The sequence below is a fragment of the Macaca mulatta genome, chromosome 9 (genome assembly GCF_049350105.2).
Source record: "Macaca mulatta isolate MMU2019108-1 chromosome 9, T2T-MMU8v2.0, whole genome shotgun sequence".
NCBI lineage: Eukaryota > Metazoa > Chordata > Mammalia > Primates > Cercopithecidae > Macaca > Macaca mulatta.
Window position 1 is genome coordinate 136,523,278 of NC_133414.1, and position 13,827 is coordinate 136,537,104.

Genomic DNA, 13,827 nt, shown 5'->3' on the forward strand with positions numbered 1-13,827 from the left:
CCATTTGAAATTTGGCTTCTGTCACTGGCAGCCGAAGAGTCCTAACTATGACAAGCAAATCTGAAAGGATGAGACATATGTCTAGTATAGCAATAGATGGTTGATGGATTCATAGTTGAGTTGAAATTCAACATGAGTTGTAGATTTGTTATAACAGGCCGAAAGCTCAGTCAGTGTGTGTGCTTCCTGGCACACTATGGTATTCATGTACCACCTGACTAGCTCTGGCCCAAAAGATGCAAACGAGAGTCTGTTGGAGCAGGGTTCCGGGGAAGCTTTTGCTTTCCGGGTATAAAGGGTAAGACTTGGCTGCCACATGCCCTTTTTTCTTTTCTTTCCCCTCCTTCCTGCCTGAAATGCAGTCATGATGCCTCGGGTGGAGCAGGAATCTTGTGAGCATGAGGGGCAGGCTGCATGCCGAGAGGGTGGTGGAGCAAAAAGCAGGAGGCAGCCTGATGGTCCTGGGAGCTGTTGTCCCATCCAGGGTTGCCTCCCTCTTGGCTTCTTGATATATGAGGAAAAGAAAATCTGATTTGGTTGAGCAACTATGGCTAGGTTTCTGTTACATGCAGCCAAATGCAACCCTAACATAGACAATGCCCTACACTCATTGCATCCCAAGAAAAGCCTGGAATTCTCAGATCAAGTTTTAGCCTATCAGTGGCCCACACTTAGAGACTTGCCCCCTTGGACCAACTTGTCATTTTTCAGGTGAGGGACCTGGATCCCTGTATTTGTTTCTTGTCACTACTGTAAGAAATGACCATACACTTAGTGGCTTAAAACAACAGATTTATTATCTTACAGTTCTGGAGGTAAGAAGTCCTAAACTTGAAGTACCAGCAGGGCTGCATTCCTTCTGGAGACTCTAGGGGAGAATCCAATTCTTTGCCTTTTTTAGCTTCCAGAGGCCACCTGCATTTCTTGGCCCATGGCCCCTTTATATTCAAGGCCAGCAGTGTAGTATCTTCACATCTTTCTCCCTGACCTCTGCTTCTGCTGTCACACCTCCTTCTCTGACTCTGACTCTCTCCTGCTTCCCTCTTTCCCTTAGGAGGACTCATGTCCTTACACTGGGCCCACCTGGACCATCCAGGATAATCTCCCTACAGGAGCATAGGCTCTGCAAGATTTAAGTCCCTTCTGCCATGTCAGGTAATATATTTAGAGGTTGTGGGGACTGGGAGGTGGACATCTCAAGGGGGCACTATTCTGTCTACCGTAGTCCTAGAAATGAAAAGTGACTGCTCAAGAGTACCCCACAGAGCTGGCTGAAAAGAAACAACTATAGGTAAGCTCGCACCACTGGCAGAAGCACCCCTTTTCCTCCTCCTTGGCATGAAACTAAAGCCCAGCCATTCTCCAAGGTCCATTTCAGGCTGCCCCTGCCCAGAAGCCACAGCTGCCCTCCTAGGCCTGCAGAGGTCATCCTCTTGACTGTGTCTGTGTCACCCATTGCCAGTTGGCACACATTTCATCAGCAATCATGAAGGTCTTCCATTGTTCTCTGCCCAGTCTTGATCCTGGAAGGCAAAGGATCACACCTTAGAACTTTTTGGTACCCCTAGTGCCCACTGCACAGAGTAGGGTCTCAATACGTGTATGGTTCATGATGTTCCTAGCAGATTCTCCAAACTGACTCACTCAGCCCCTGGAAGACTAAAAACTGCATTTCCCAGACTCCCTTGCAGCGTGGACCAGGTTCCACCAAGCCAGACACAGTGAAAGTGAGTGGGTGGCCACAGGTGGAGAAAGAGAAACTTCGGAGGGCACAGTGGTGGGTATGTTTTGTTCTTTTGGGGGCAGCTGTGCTGGGGGCTGCGCTAAGTGATGGGGCAGTGGTCCCAGTGGAGTAGTAAAATTAAGTGTTTCTCATAGCTGCATGGCTCCTGGCTGTGTAGGACTTAGACCTGTCTCCCCAGGAAATCTGTAAGCTCCTTCACGTCCCATGTAAACAAAACCCCTCTAGCTGGAGTGGTTTCTATTGTCTGCGACTAAGAACCCTTTTATAAGGTATACTACTCCCCAACCCCATTAGTGGAAATCCCCAAAGGGTAGGAATTCTATTTTATTTCACTTGTAAACAGCTCACCTAGTAAGCGTATCAACAAAATATACACAATTCATTGAACTGGACTAAAGCTATAACATTTCAACGAATTCCTCATCCTTTCTGTGAATCAAGAGCATCCTTTCTGTGAATCAAGGGACTCGTTTTCTGCTTTTCCTGCTCTTTGTCCGCTGATCTCCTGGGAAGAAAACTTCCGAAAAGGAATACCGTTTCGGGGGCGAGCGACGCCAGGGTGCCCAGGCCGTGCCCCACTTCCGGGTTTGCGCCCGGTCTTCCCGCCCTGCCCCGCCCCGCCCGCGGGACTACAGTTCCCAGGCGCCCCTGCGCGGCGGTGCCGGCGCCAGTTGGGACGCGGAGCAGAGGAGCACGGCCGGGCGCCATGGCCCCGTGGGGCGAGCGGCTGGCTGGAGTTCGCGGGGTGCTGCTCGATATCTCGGGCGTGCTGTACGACAGCGGCGCGGGCGGCGGCACGGCCATCGCCGGCTCGGTGGAGGCGGTGGCCAGGTGAGTGGGCCGCGAGGCGCCGCTGGGGGCGCTGCTGCGGCCGCCGAGCTCTAAGCTCTGCCTGGTCCCCGGCTGCCGACAGGGGGCGGGGCCGCGGCTCAGGCCCCGCCTCGTTCCCCCCCTTCCCACCCCGGTGAGCTCACAGCGCTGACCCCGGACGACCCCACTGCTGCCCCGGGCGAGCACCAGGCCTCTGCTGGTTAGGGCTGTGCGATCAGACAGGGCGGCCTCCTGGTACGTGGGCTGCTGAGCGCTTGAGCTGAGGCCAGTCTGAGTTGAGATGTGCTGTAAGGGTAAAATGCATACCGATGAACAAGTCTTGGCCGGGCGCGGTGGCTCGCATCTGTGATTCTAGCACTTGCAGAGGCAGAGGAGGGAGGATCGCTTGAGGCCAGGGGGTTGGAGACCACCCTGGGCAACATAGGGAGACCCTGTCTCTGCCAAAAATTTAAAAATTAGCTGGGTGTGGCGGTGCACGCCTGTAGGCCCAGCCACATTGGAGGCTGAGGCAGGAGGATCGCTTGAGCCCAGGAGGTCAAGGCTGCAGTGAGCTGTGATCACGCCACTGTACTCTAGCCTGGACTGCAGAGCGAGACTGTCTCAAAAACAAAACCCCCCAAAACATCAGACTTCGTGAGTAAAATGTAAAATAACACATGAAAATGGGTTTATGTTGTTTGCCTGTTGAAATAATATACTTTTTGTTTGTTTTGTTTTGTTTTTTTCAGACGGAGTGTCGCTCTGTCGCCCAGGCTGGAGTGCAGTGGCACGATCTCGGCTCACTGCAACCCCCGCCTCCCGAGTTCAAGCGATTCTCCCGCTTCGGTCTCCTAAGTAGCTGGGATTACAGGCACCCGCCATCATGCCCAGTTAATTTTTTTATTTGTTTTGTTTGAGAGGGAGTTTTGCTCTTGTCGCCCAGGCTGGAGAGCAGTGGTGCAGTCTCTGCTCACTGCAACCTCCACCTCCCAGAGTCAAGTGATTCTCCTGCCTCAGCCTCCCGAATAGCTGGAATTACAGGCACCACACCCGGCTAATTTTTTGTATCTTCAGTAGAGATGGGGTTTCACCATGTTGGGCAGGCTGGTCTCTAACTCCTGACCTCAGGTGATCCACCTGCCTCGGCCTCCAAAGTGCTGGGATTACAGGCGTGAGCCACTGCACCCGGCCAATTTTTGTATTTTTGTAGAGGCGGGGTTTCACCATGTTGGCCAGGCTGGTCTGGAACTCCTGACCTCAGGTGATCCACCTGCTTCCACCTCACAAAGTGCTAGGATTACAGGTGTGAGCCACGTGCCCGGTTGATAATATTTTTAATACACTGTTTTAGGTTAAAATATTTGAAATTAGTTCTACCTTTTTAAAAAACTTTTGTTAATGTGCTTATTAGAAACCTTTAAATTACCTTTGTGGCTCTCATTATAATTCTGTTGGACTGCATTGGTTTAGGTGAGAGAAGGAGGAAGAGAACATCGTGCCTGCCAAGACTTGACCATGGAGGACACTTTTTTCTTTGAGACAAAGTTTCGCTCTTGTCTTCCAGGCCAGAGTGCAGTGGCGCCATCTCAGCTCACTGCAACCTCTACCTCCCAGGTTCAAGCGATTCTCCTGCCTCAGCCTCCCAAGTATCTGGGATTACAGGCACCTGCCACCACGCCCAGCTCATTTTTGTATTTTTAGTGGAGACCAGGTTTCACCATGTTGCCCAAGTTGGTCTGGAACGCCTGACCTCAAATGATCCACCTGCCTCAGCCTCCCAAAGTGCTGGGATTACAGGCGTGAGCCACTGTGCCTGGCCGATACTTTTCTTTTTATAATTTTTTTTTTTTGAGACGAGGTCTCATGATGTTGCCAGGGTGGTCTTGAACTCCTTGGCTCAGGCAGTCCTCCTGCCTCGTTCTCCCAAAGTGCTAGGATAACAGGCATGAGCCACTGCGCCTGGCCTAATTTTTTTTTTCTTTTTCTTTTTCTTTTTTCTTTTTTTTTTTTTTTTGAGACAGGGTCTTACTTTGTCGCCCAGGCTGGAGTGCAGTGGTTCAATCTCAGCTCACTGCAACCTCCACCTTAAGGGCTCAAGAGATCCTCCCACTTCAGCCTCCCAAGTAGCTGGGACTACAGATGCATGCCACCAGGCCCAGCTAATTTTTTTGTATTTTTTGTAGAGATGGGGTTTTGCCATGTTGCCCAGGTCGGTCTTGAACTCCTGGGCTGAAATAATCTGCCCATCTCAGCCTCCCAAAGTGCTGGGATTAGAGGTGTGAGCCACCGTGGCCAGCCAGAAGGACACTTTCAGTAGCGTGGTTGGCACTGCTGGACCTGGGCTCTGTAAGGCCTCCTGTTGGCATCCCAGGTCAGCACTGCCATATGTTGATAGGCAGTCGGGAAGGGCTAATTGCCAGGACTTGGCCTCCCAGAGTCACTAGCTGGGGCACTTGGTAGCCTGATGTCACGGGGCCTCAATATTCCTATCTGTAGGTGGCAGTTAAGTGAATCTCTTGGTCCTTCTTAGAGATCCCATCCTGCCAGTCTACACATGTCTGATGTCTGGGAGCTGCTGAGATAATAGGGACCCAAATGGTCCTGCATAGTGAAGCCTGAGGTGCTTGGGAGGCTAAGAACTGGGAACAGGGAGACTTAGCTTCCAGGAGCAAGCGTGAAGGGCAGCCCAGACCTAGGACACTCAGCTGGGTCCTGGGTCTGCTCTCAGTGTTGGCTGAAGTTCAGAGTTAGTGATTCCTGACCTTAGTCTCCATCACTCCAAAGCTTTAGACGAGCTCAGTCACACATGAGAGCATTCTGTGGGTGGCCCTGGTGGGAATCCAGCAGAGCACTCTGGGCAGTGTTTTGGGGTGAAGTGGGCCTCATTTGGGGAGCAGGAAGCCAGAGCTCAGTGCTGTGACTGGGGCAGGCAAGGCTTCATGGGAGACCTTGCCACTCATTGCGTGCGGAAGATGCATTTGACATCATCTACCAGTGGTTCCACTTCTGAGAATTTGTCCTATCTCATGCGTGAGAAATGACACGAGTACAAGGTCATTCCTGGCAATGCCTTTTAAACAGCAAAAGACTGGAAGCAGCTCAGATGTCCATCAGTAGGGGAGTTTAAGGGTCTGTTTGTTTATACAGCAGAATAACATGCAGTATAAAAAGGAACGAGCACCGCTGTCTATAGACATATTACCAGTGGAGACAGCAAGCACACGGCAGGGTGCGTGGTGCACTGTTTCTCGTATAGAAAAGGCAGAAATGCTTGAATGTATTTCTCTTGCTGTGTTTGCATAAAGACACTGGAAGGCTGCTTCAGAGTCTGGAAAGAGCTGGAGGAGAAGGAAAGTGGGGGCCACTGTGTGGTTGGAGACAGGGTAGGAGAAAGACTCTTCACTGTATAACTTTGTATATCAACATTTTTGTTTTTGAAACAGAGTCTTGCTCTGTCACCCCGATTGGAAGACAGTGGTGCAATTTCGGCTTACTGCAGCCTCTGCTTCCTGGGTTCAAACAATTCTCCTGCCCCAGCCTCCCGAGTAGCTGGGATTACGGGCACCTGCCACCATGCCTGGCTAATTTTTGTATTTTTATTAGAGATGGGGTTTTGCCATGTTGACCAGGCTGGTTTTGAACTCCTGACCTCATGTGATCTGCCCACCTTGGGTTTCCAAAGTGCTGGGATTACAGGTGTGAGTCACCGCGCCTGGCCTGCATATCATTTTTAAGGTTTTTAAACTATGCGAATGTATTTTCTATTCAAAATATTACAATTCAAATATTAAATTGAATATTAAAATTCAGAATATTAATGTTTGGGCACAGTAGCTCACACCTATAATCCAAACACTTTGGGAGGCTGGAGGTAGGAGGATTGAGACCAACCTGGGCAACATAGCAAGACCCCATCTCTACAAAAAATACAAAAATTAGCCGGGCATGGTGGTGCACACCTGTAGTCCCAACTACTTGGGAGGCTGAGGCAGGAGAATTGCCTGAGCCCAGGAGTTTGAGACTATGAGTGTGCTACTATACTCCAGCCTGGGCGACAGAGTGAGACCCCAACTCTAAAAAAAAAAAATTTTTTTTTTTTTTTTTTTTGAGACGGAGTCTCACGCTGTCGCCCAGGCTGGAGTGCAGTGGCGCGATCTCGGCTCACTGCAAGCTCCGCCTCCCGGGTTCCCGCCATTCTCCTGCCTCAGCCTCCTGAGTAGCTGGGACTACAGGCGCCCGCCACCGCGCCCGGCTAATTTTTTGTATTTTTTTTTTAGTAGAGACGGGGTTTCACTGTGGTCTCGATCTCCTGACCTTGTGATCCGCCCACCTCGGCCTCCCAAAGTGCTGGGATTACAGGCTTGAGCCACCGCGCCCGGCCAAAAAATTGTTTTTTAATTAAAATATTTCAAGGAGATCTCTCTGGCTGCAGTGTAGAGAATAGGCTGGTAGAAGGGCAGGAGCCAGAGAGGACGCAGAGTCACCAGTTAGATGGTTCTAGTGGTCCAGGGCGAGCTGGTGGGGCTTGGACTGGGTAGAGGGCAATGGAGATGGGGAGGAGGGCATGAATTAAAGAGGTGTGTTGGAAGCAGGACCTATGGGACCTGCTGACATGTGGGGTATTGTCGGGGTCAGGGAGAACTTGAAATAAAGGGTGGTTTCCAGTGTCTGACCGGAACAACTGGCAGGGTGGAGAGGGGGCAGGGCGGGGGTCCCGGGGTGGGTATCATGATGGCTCATGATGTATGCCAGGTTCCTGGTGTTACACAACAGTGTAACATTGAAGACCACTTTCTTTTCTTTTTCTTTTTCTTTGAGACAGGATCTTGATCTGTCTCCCAGGCTGAAGTGCAGTGATACGATCACAGCTCACTGCAGCCTTGACCTCCTAGGCTCAAAAAAGTCTTTCTGCCTCAGTTTCCTAAATAACTGGGACCACAGGTATGCTTCCACGTGCAAGTTTTCTTTTTTTTTTTTTTTTTTGAGATTGATTCTCTGTCTGTCTCCCAAGGTGGAGTGCGTTGGTACCATCTCAGCTCATTGCAGCCTCCACCTCCCGGGTTCAAGCGATTCTCCTGCCTCAGCCTCCTGAGTAGCTGGGATTACAGGTGCCTGCCACCTTGCCTGGTTAATATTTGTATTTTTAATCAAGACGGGGTTTCACCATGTTGACCAGGCTGACCTCAAACTCCTGACCTCAAGTGATCCACTCGCCTGGGCCTCCCAAAGTGCTGGGATTACAGGCATGAGTCACCATGCCCAGCCCCCCAGGGACAGTTTGAGCCCTGGCCTGCCCAACCCAGACCCCTACTTGGAATCCTTGAGGGAGAAGGGGCTCTTGGGAAACATCACAGCCTTCTCTAACAGCTTATTCTGAGCAGATGGCCCCCACCTGATACAGAACTGTCCAACAGACATGTGCAGAGTCCAGGTTGTGACATTGGAAGGGGTTCTGTTACCTTCTGTGGGTTCTGGGCTGGCGTCTTCTGACTGATCGATCGCCAGGAGGGTTTTGTTTTGATTTGCTTTGGCTCCTGCAGATTTATCTAGCTGGGGGTGTCTCTGGTAGCAGCTACACTGTATACATCTAACAGCAATATAATAATCCTGAAATGTAATACATCCTGTTAATGTAGCTGGGAGAGGCTAAAAGCTCCCTTCCCAAAAGCATATGGGATTATTTTTGGTGAGGGGACATCATACCCGTGATCTGGAGGGTTTTGTTATTGTGCTGTCTGTGGGCCTGCAGAACTGATGGCCTGGTCTCTCAACGCTGTGGCTTCCCATGCCATAGGACCAAGTCCCCACGCCCTGCCTTGTCCACGGGGGCCTTCTCAAGTGACCTTTATGGCCTCTCGCGCTGGCCCCCAGTTACACAGACTTCTTGGTGGGGTTTTCGTGAAGGGGCCGCTGAGCTGTCCAGCACTCACAGACCTGTTTCCACCCACACCGGCGGGCCCTTCAGCTCTCGGCAGAGCCCCTTTCAGCCTTTCTGTTGGCTTTTAAGGGCAAGGCCCCTCCACTCCGGCCCAGTGCTTCTGGGGCCAGATCATCACGCTCAGGGCCTGGGAAGCTCCTACACCCTCCCCTGCGTGCCTGTGGGGCCTGTGACAGGTGCCCAAAGTGGCTGCGAAGGTGGTGCAGGAAGCTCCCCCTCCAGGAAAATGTGCTGCTTTTGGAATTTTCCCTGGGGATTTTCCAGAGGTACAGGACGCCTGTTTTCCTCGCCTGGTGATTGAACCAGGAAGCCTTCATGGAGCAGGCCCTGCTTGCCCAGGTGAAGCCTGTGTGGCCCGCAGCCACCGGGGCGAGGTGCCCTGCGCCTTTCATGCTGTGGCCTCCTTGATATGCACAGCTGCTTTGAAGTCCTGCAGGAGCTCAGAGGAAGTTCCTGGGGCGAGACCAGCCACCGCAGAGGGACAAGTGTGATGGGGGGGGGTGGTCTTAGGGTGGGCAGGGGGAACACAGGCCTCCCTGGTAGCTCCCGGCACTGTGGGCTCTCTGGCAGTATTGTCCGTTCTCTGAGCCTGCGAGGGGTGACACACTGTCACCATTCTTCTTGGATTTTCTGTGGTGACAAGGGTCCTCCGATTTTATTGAGGGCCACAGAGCACAGGGGGAGTAGAAGCTCAGGTTTTAAAAATAATATCCGCAGCCACAGCAGTCACCCTGCATCGAGGGAGGCCTGTCATGCGCCAGGCAGGTGCTTAACCACCCGCCTTCCCTTCACTCCAGCCCCTGAGGTCGGGGGGCTTCCTCTTTTCAAAGTAAGGACCACACATTGGAGAGATTCAGAAACTGGCAGAAGTAGAAAAGGTTGCTGAACCCTCATTAAAGATGCACACACACACACACACACATTCGTTCATTTATTCCTTTTTATTTTTTTTCATGCGTTCATTCCTTTACTCATACACTCAACAAGCATGTACTGAGTGCCTCTGCTGTACTAAAAACACCAACCTAGGCCCTGGGGATGTGCCGCAGTGAACAGGCAGATGGCAGCCCGTGCCCTGGTGGAGCCGATGCTGCAGTCGTGTGGGACCAGCAGGTGACAGCATGCACTAGGGAAGGCTAGAGCATCTGAGACATGCAGCAAGGTGGGGAGCCCAGGGCTGGGTGCCTAGCCTCGCAGATCCCATGGCGAGGGAGCCAGGATTGGAGGATGCTGGGGGAGCCAGCCAGGCAGGCATCTGGGCTAAGGTGGAGGAGCAGGAGGCCCAAACCTCTGAGGCCACACTGGTGCTGCTGGCCAGGCCGGGCCCACTTGCTGCTCTAGGGCTTGTAGGTGGGCGTGGTCACAGGCCAGAGGACATCTGTAACCTGCTGCATCCCCCCAACAGGCTCTTTATTGAAGCCCTTTCATGGGTGGATTGGGTTCCCCGAGGGGAGCCATTCAGAGGCAGGGCCGGGCACAGCGAGGGGTGCAGAGGCCCAGCCTCGGGGCCCTGGCCCTATGGCTGGGAGGCATCTGCATGTGAAAGAGGGTGGGCATTTACTGCATCCTGTCTTGGGCCACTAAAGCACATCTGCTGGGCCCAGCCCAGGCCTGGCCTAGCCTTTTTGGAGCCGGCGGAAGGAAGCAGGCTTGGCCCAGGGCAGCCTTATAAAGCAATTCCCACCCAGGACCGCCCCGATCGCCCTGGTGCTATGGGGCCAGGCCCACAGCCCTTCCCTCCAGTAGCACCTCTCAATCCCCTGTGTGTGCGGGTGTCTTGGGAATCCTGATAAAATGCAGGTGGCTCCCAGCAGGTCTGGAGCAGCGAAGGCCAGGGCCAGGGGATCTTTGAAGTCCAGCTGGTCCTGGCACCCCAGGATCCCCTCCTTCATGCCTGGCTTCCCTGGCACCATCCGGCCCTAGGGACACAGGTCCCTGGGAGTAGCAGCAATAGTAACAATAACAACAACAACAATAATACTAACATGGGCTGTGGGCCTGGGCTGGAGGTTCATCTGTGTTGCCTCATCCAACCCCCATACGCGGTGTGGCACCTGCCGGAGGGGTCTGGCGGGACATTGCAGGGAGAGGGCCATTTGTTTAAGCCAACAGGAGCTTTCCTGATGCAACCTGGACCTTGGACAAGGGGTGTTTGTTGAAAACGTGCTGTCGTCACCTGTGGTCCCGTTTGCCGTCAGGAGGTGAAGCACTTTGTCTTCAGAGATGGAAGCCAGTGCTCTTCCATCCTGGGTTCTGTGATTTCAGCTGTCATTTCAACATTTTAAGTTTCATAAGAAATAGGCGGCCTCCTTATGTAAACATTCTCACCAGCCAGTGGATATATGGAGTGAAAAGTCCAAGCCCTCCGTCCTAGACCAAGTCCCAGTCACTTCCCCAGGGTGACATGATACATCCTTTTCCTTTGTATTCCTCAAAAGTGCAGAGGATTTTGAGACACAGCTTTCCCTGACTCTTGTCCAGGTGTGCAGGCACCCGCCCCTTCACTCTTGAATGCCACCGCCCCACCATTGCCTAAGGCACATGTTTGGATAGTACACAGGTCACTGGGGGCTGGAGACTCTTTGCGGATCCCAGGGTCAGGGGTTTTGAATTCTTTGTAGCCTCAGAGCACTTATGCAACCAAATGAAATTTTGAGTAGAACTCCAAAATTAAATATATATATATACACACATACACACCCACACACACACATATACACATAGATATACACCTATATATGTATGTGTGTGTGTGTGTATATATATATGAATGATGTTTGAATAGTATATTATTTTTAATAGGGACGGGATCATACTGTATTGCCCAGGCTGGTATCAAACTCCTGGCCTCAAGGAGTCCTTCCACCTCAGCCTACCCAGTAGCTGGGATTATAGTTATCTGCCACCGTGCCTAGCTCAGAATGGAATATGTGTTCTATGTTCAAATTTATAATGTTTCTTCTGAGGTCAATTGATGAAAATGAAGGAAGTGTTTTTATGAATAACAATGTTGGGCCGGGTGCAGTGGTTCATGCCTGTAATCCCTGCACTTTGGGAGGCCAAGGCGGACAGATCACATGGGGTCAGGAGTTTGAGACCAGCCTGGCCAACATAGTGAAACCCCGTCTCTACTAAATATACAAAAATTAGGTGGGTGTGGTGGTGTGCACCTGTAATCCCAGCTACTCGGGAGGCTGAGGCATGAGAATTGCTTGAACCCGAGAGGCAGAGGTTGGGGTGAGCCAAGATTTTGCCACTGCACTCTCGCCTGGGTGACACAGCAAGACTCTGTCTCAAAAAAAACATGTTGAGGCCTGCGGCAGTGAACTGCATGACACAGTGTATATGCTTAGAAGTTTATGTGAGTGCTGGAAGTGAGCTTATTAGGAGGGATGAGTGAATGCACTCTGGTTTATCCAGACTTCAGACTGTTAGGCAGCTATGAAAGAATGAGTTCACTCTGTTTGGGCTGACATTAGTTTATATGACATGAGTGCTGCATATACCAAGTGAAAAAACTGTAGAATAATGTGTATAAACTTCCTTTTCTTTTTGAGACACATCTCGCTCTGTCTTCCAGGCTGGAGTACAGTGGTGCGATCTCAGCTCACTGCAACCTCAGCCTCCTGGGTTCAAGTGATTCTCCTGCCTCAGCCTCCTGAGTAGCTGGGACTACAGGCACCTGCCACCACGCCCGGCTAATTTTTGTATTTTTAGTAGAGACAGAGTTTCACTATGTTGGCCAGGCTGGTCTTGAACTCCTGACCTCAGGTGATCCGCCCACCTCAGCCTCCCAAAGTGTTGGGATTACAGGCGTGAGCCACCACGCCCAGCCTAAACTTACATTTTTGTTAAGAAAAAACAAAGAAAAGAAACACAGCCACCCCCATATATCTAGGGTAGAGTCATAACAGAATCACAAACTTGAACCGTATGGAAGGAGACTGAGGAAAATCTGATGGCTGCTTGGAGGCTTTGCCGTGGCTCTAATGGCAGGAGTAAGGTCTGCTTCTCAGTTTCTGATCTCAGCCTTGGTTGGCAGGGGTCGCCCTGTGAAAATCAAGGGCAGCCAGGGTGGGTCTGGCACAGGATTATTGGTTTACCCTGCAGGTGCTGCCTCTGGTTAGAAGCCCTTGGCCAATTACGAAGTGAGTGTGGCACAAGTTACAAAACTCATGAATGGAATCCTGCTCCTACCCTCAGTGCCCCACAATGTACAAGAATCCATATTGGCAAAGCAGTGCCACATCTGCCCACTGCGGTGTGCAGGGTGATTTCCCAGGCGCCCGGCGACAGGCACGTTGCTGTCCAGCTTGTAGAGGAGGAACGTGAGACTCCCAGAAGTGAGAGGACTTATTCAGACACCTTTCGAGAAGGAGTGAGGGCTGCTGCGTCTGCCAGGGCAGGCACCACATCTTACCTGTTGCAAAGCTTCATCCGGTCACATAAAGTGCCAGGTGCCAACTCTACTGTGAGAACGTGGGTTTCCAATCCCAGCTCTGCCCCATAGTTGCCATGTGGCCTCAAGGAAGTCCCTTAGCCTTCTGTCACCCCATTATGGCTGCACCTCAAGGGCCCCAGTTTCCTATGTGTAATTCCTGTACCAAGGCTGCAAGAGTTAAGTGAAATATTTTGTCCTAAACCAACGTTTGGGCTGGGCCAGGTGGCTCACGCGTGTAATCCCAGCACTTTGGGATGCCGAGGCAGGTGGACCATCTGAGGTCAGGAGTTCAAGACCAGCCTGGCCAACACAGTGAAACTCCATCTCACTAAAAATATTAAAAAATTAGCTGGGTGCGGTGGTGCGCACCTGTAGTCCCAACTACTCAGGAGGCTGAAGAACCACTTGAACCTGGGAGGTGGAGGTTGCAGTGAGCTGAGATTACGCCACTGCACTCCAGCCTGGGCAATACAGTGAGACTCGGTCTCAAAAAAGCAAAAACAAACAAATGCCAACGTTTTCCTTTTTTTAAGTTTTTGTTTTCTTTTCCTTTTTACCTTAGACTATGAGGAGATAAAAGCCAACGTTGTACTTATTCCATATCCAGGAGCTAAAGAAGCATTTTGTTGTTGAAGGGGCAAATAATTTTGAAGAGTGGGTTGTTTTGCCAATAAGCAGACCTTTTTTTTTTTTTTTTTTTTTTTTGAGACAGGGTCTCACTTTGTCACCTAGGCTGGAGTGCAGTGGCACAATCTTGGCTCACTGTAGCCTCAACCTCCTGGGCTCAAGCGATCCTTTCACCTCAGCCCCCAAAGTGGCTGAGACTACAGGTGCACACCACTGCATCTGGCCAATTTTTGTATTTTTAGTAGAGACAAGGTTTTGCCATGTTGC

General features: G+C 51.4%; 1 protein-coding gene and 1 long non-coding RNA gene across 4 annotated transcripts in view; one reads left to right on the top strand and one right to left on the bottom strand.

Moving 5' to 3' along the window:
• Nucleotides 1–775: 775 nt before the first annotated feature.
• Nucleotides 776–2,327, bottom strand: LOC144331363 (uncharacterized). Its single transcript, XR_013398448.1, has 2 exons — nt 2,093–2,327; nt 776–1,523 (listed from the first exon to the last, which is right to left on the bottom strand). It is a non-coding gene; the product is annotated as an uncharacterized LOC144331363 (long non-coding RNA).
• Nucleotides 2,328–2,407: 80 nt separating this feature from the next.
• The window catches only part of LHPP (phospholysine phosphohistidine inorganic pyrophosphate phosphatase), a 150,403-nt gene continuing 138,983 nt past the window's right edge, over nt 2,408–13,827 (top strand). For all 3 annotated transcript variants that reach the window (XM_001083060.5, XM_015148402.3, XM_077947813.1), the window contains exon 1: nt 2,408–2,575. In XM_001083060.5, the coding sequence (XP_001083060.2) occupies nt 2,451–2,575 (125 nt within the window). In that variant the 5' untranslated portion in view covers nt 2,408–2,450. The remainder of the gene's footprint in view (nt 2,576–13,827) is intronic.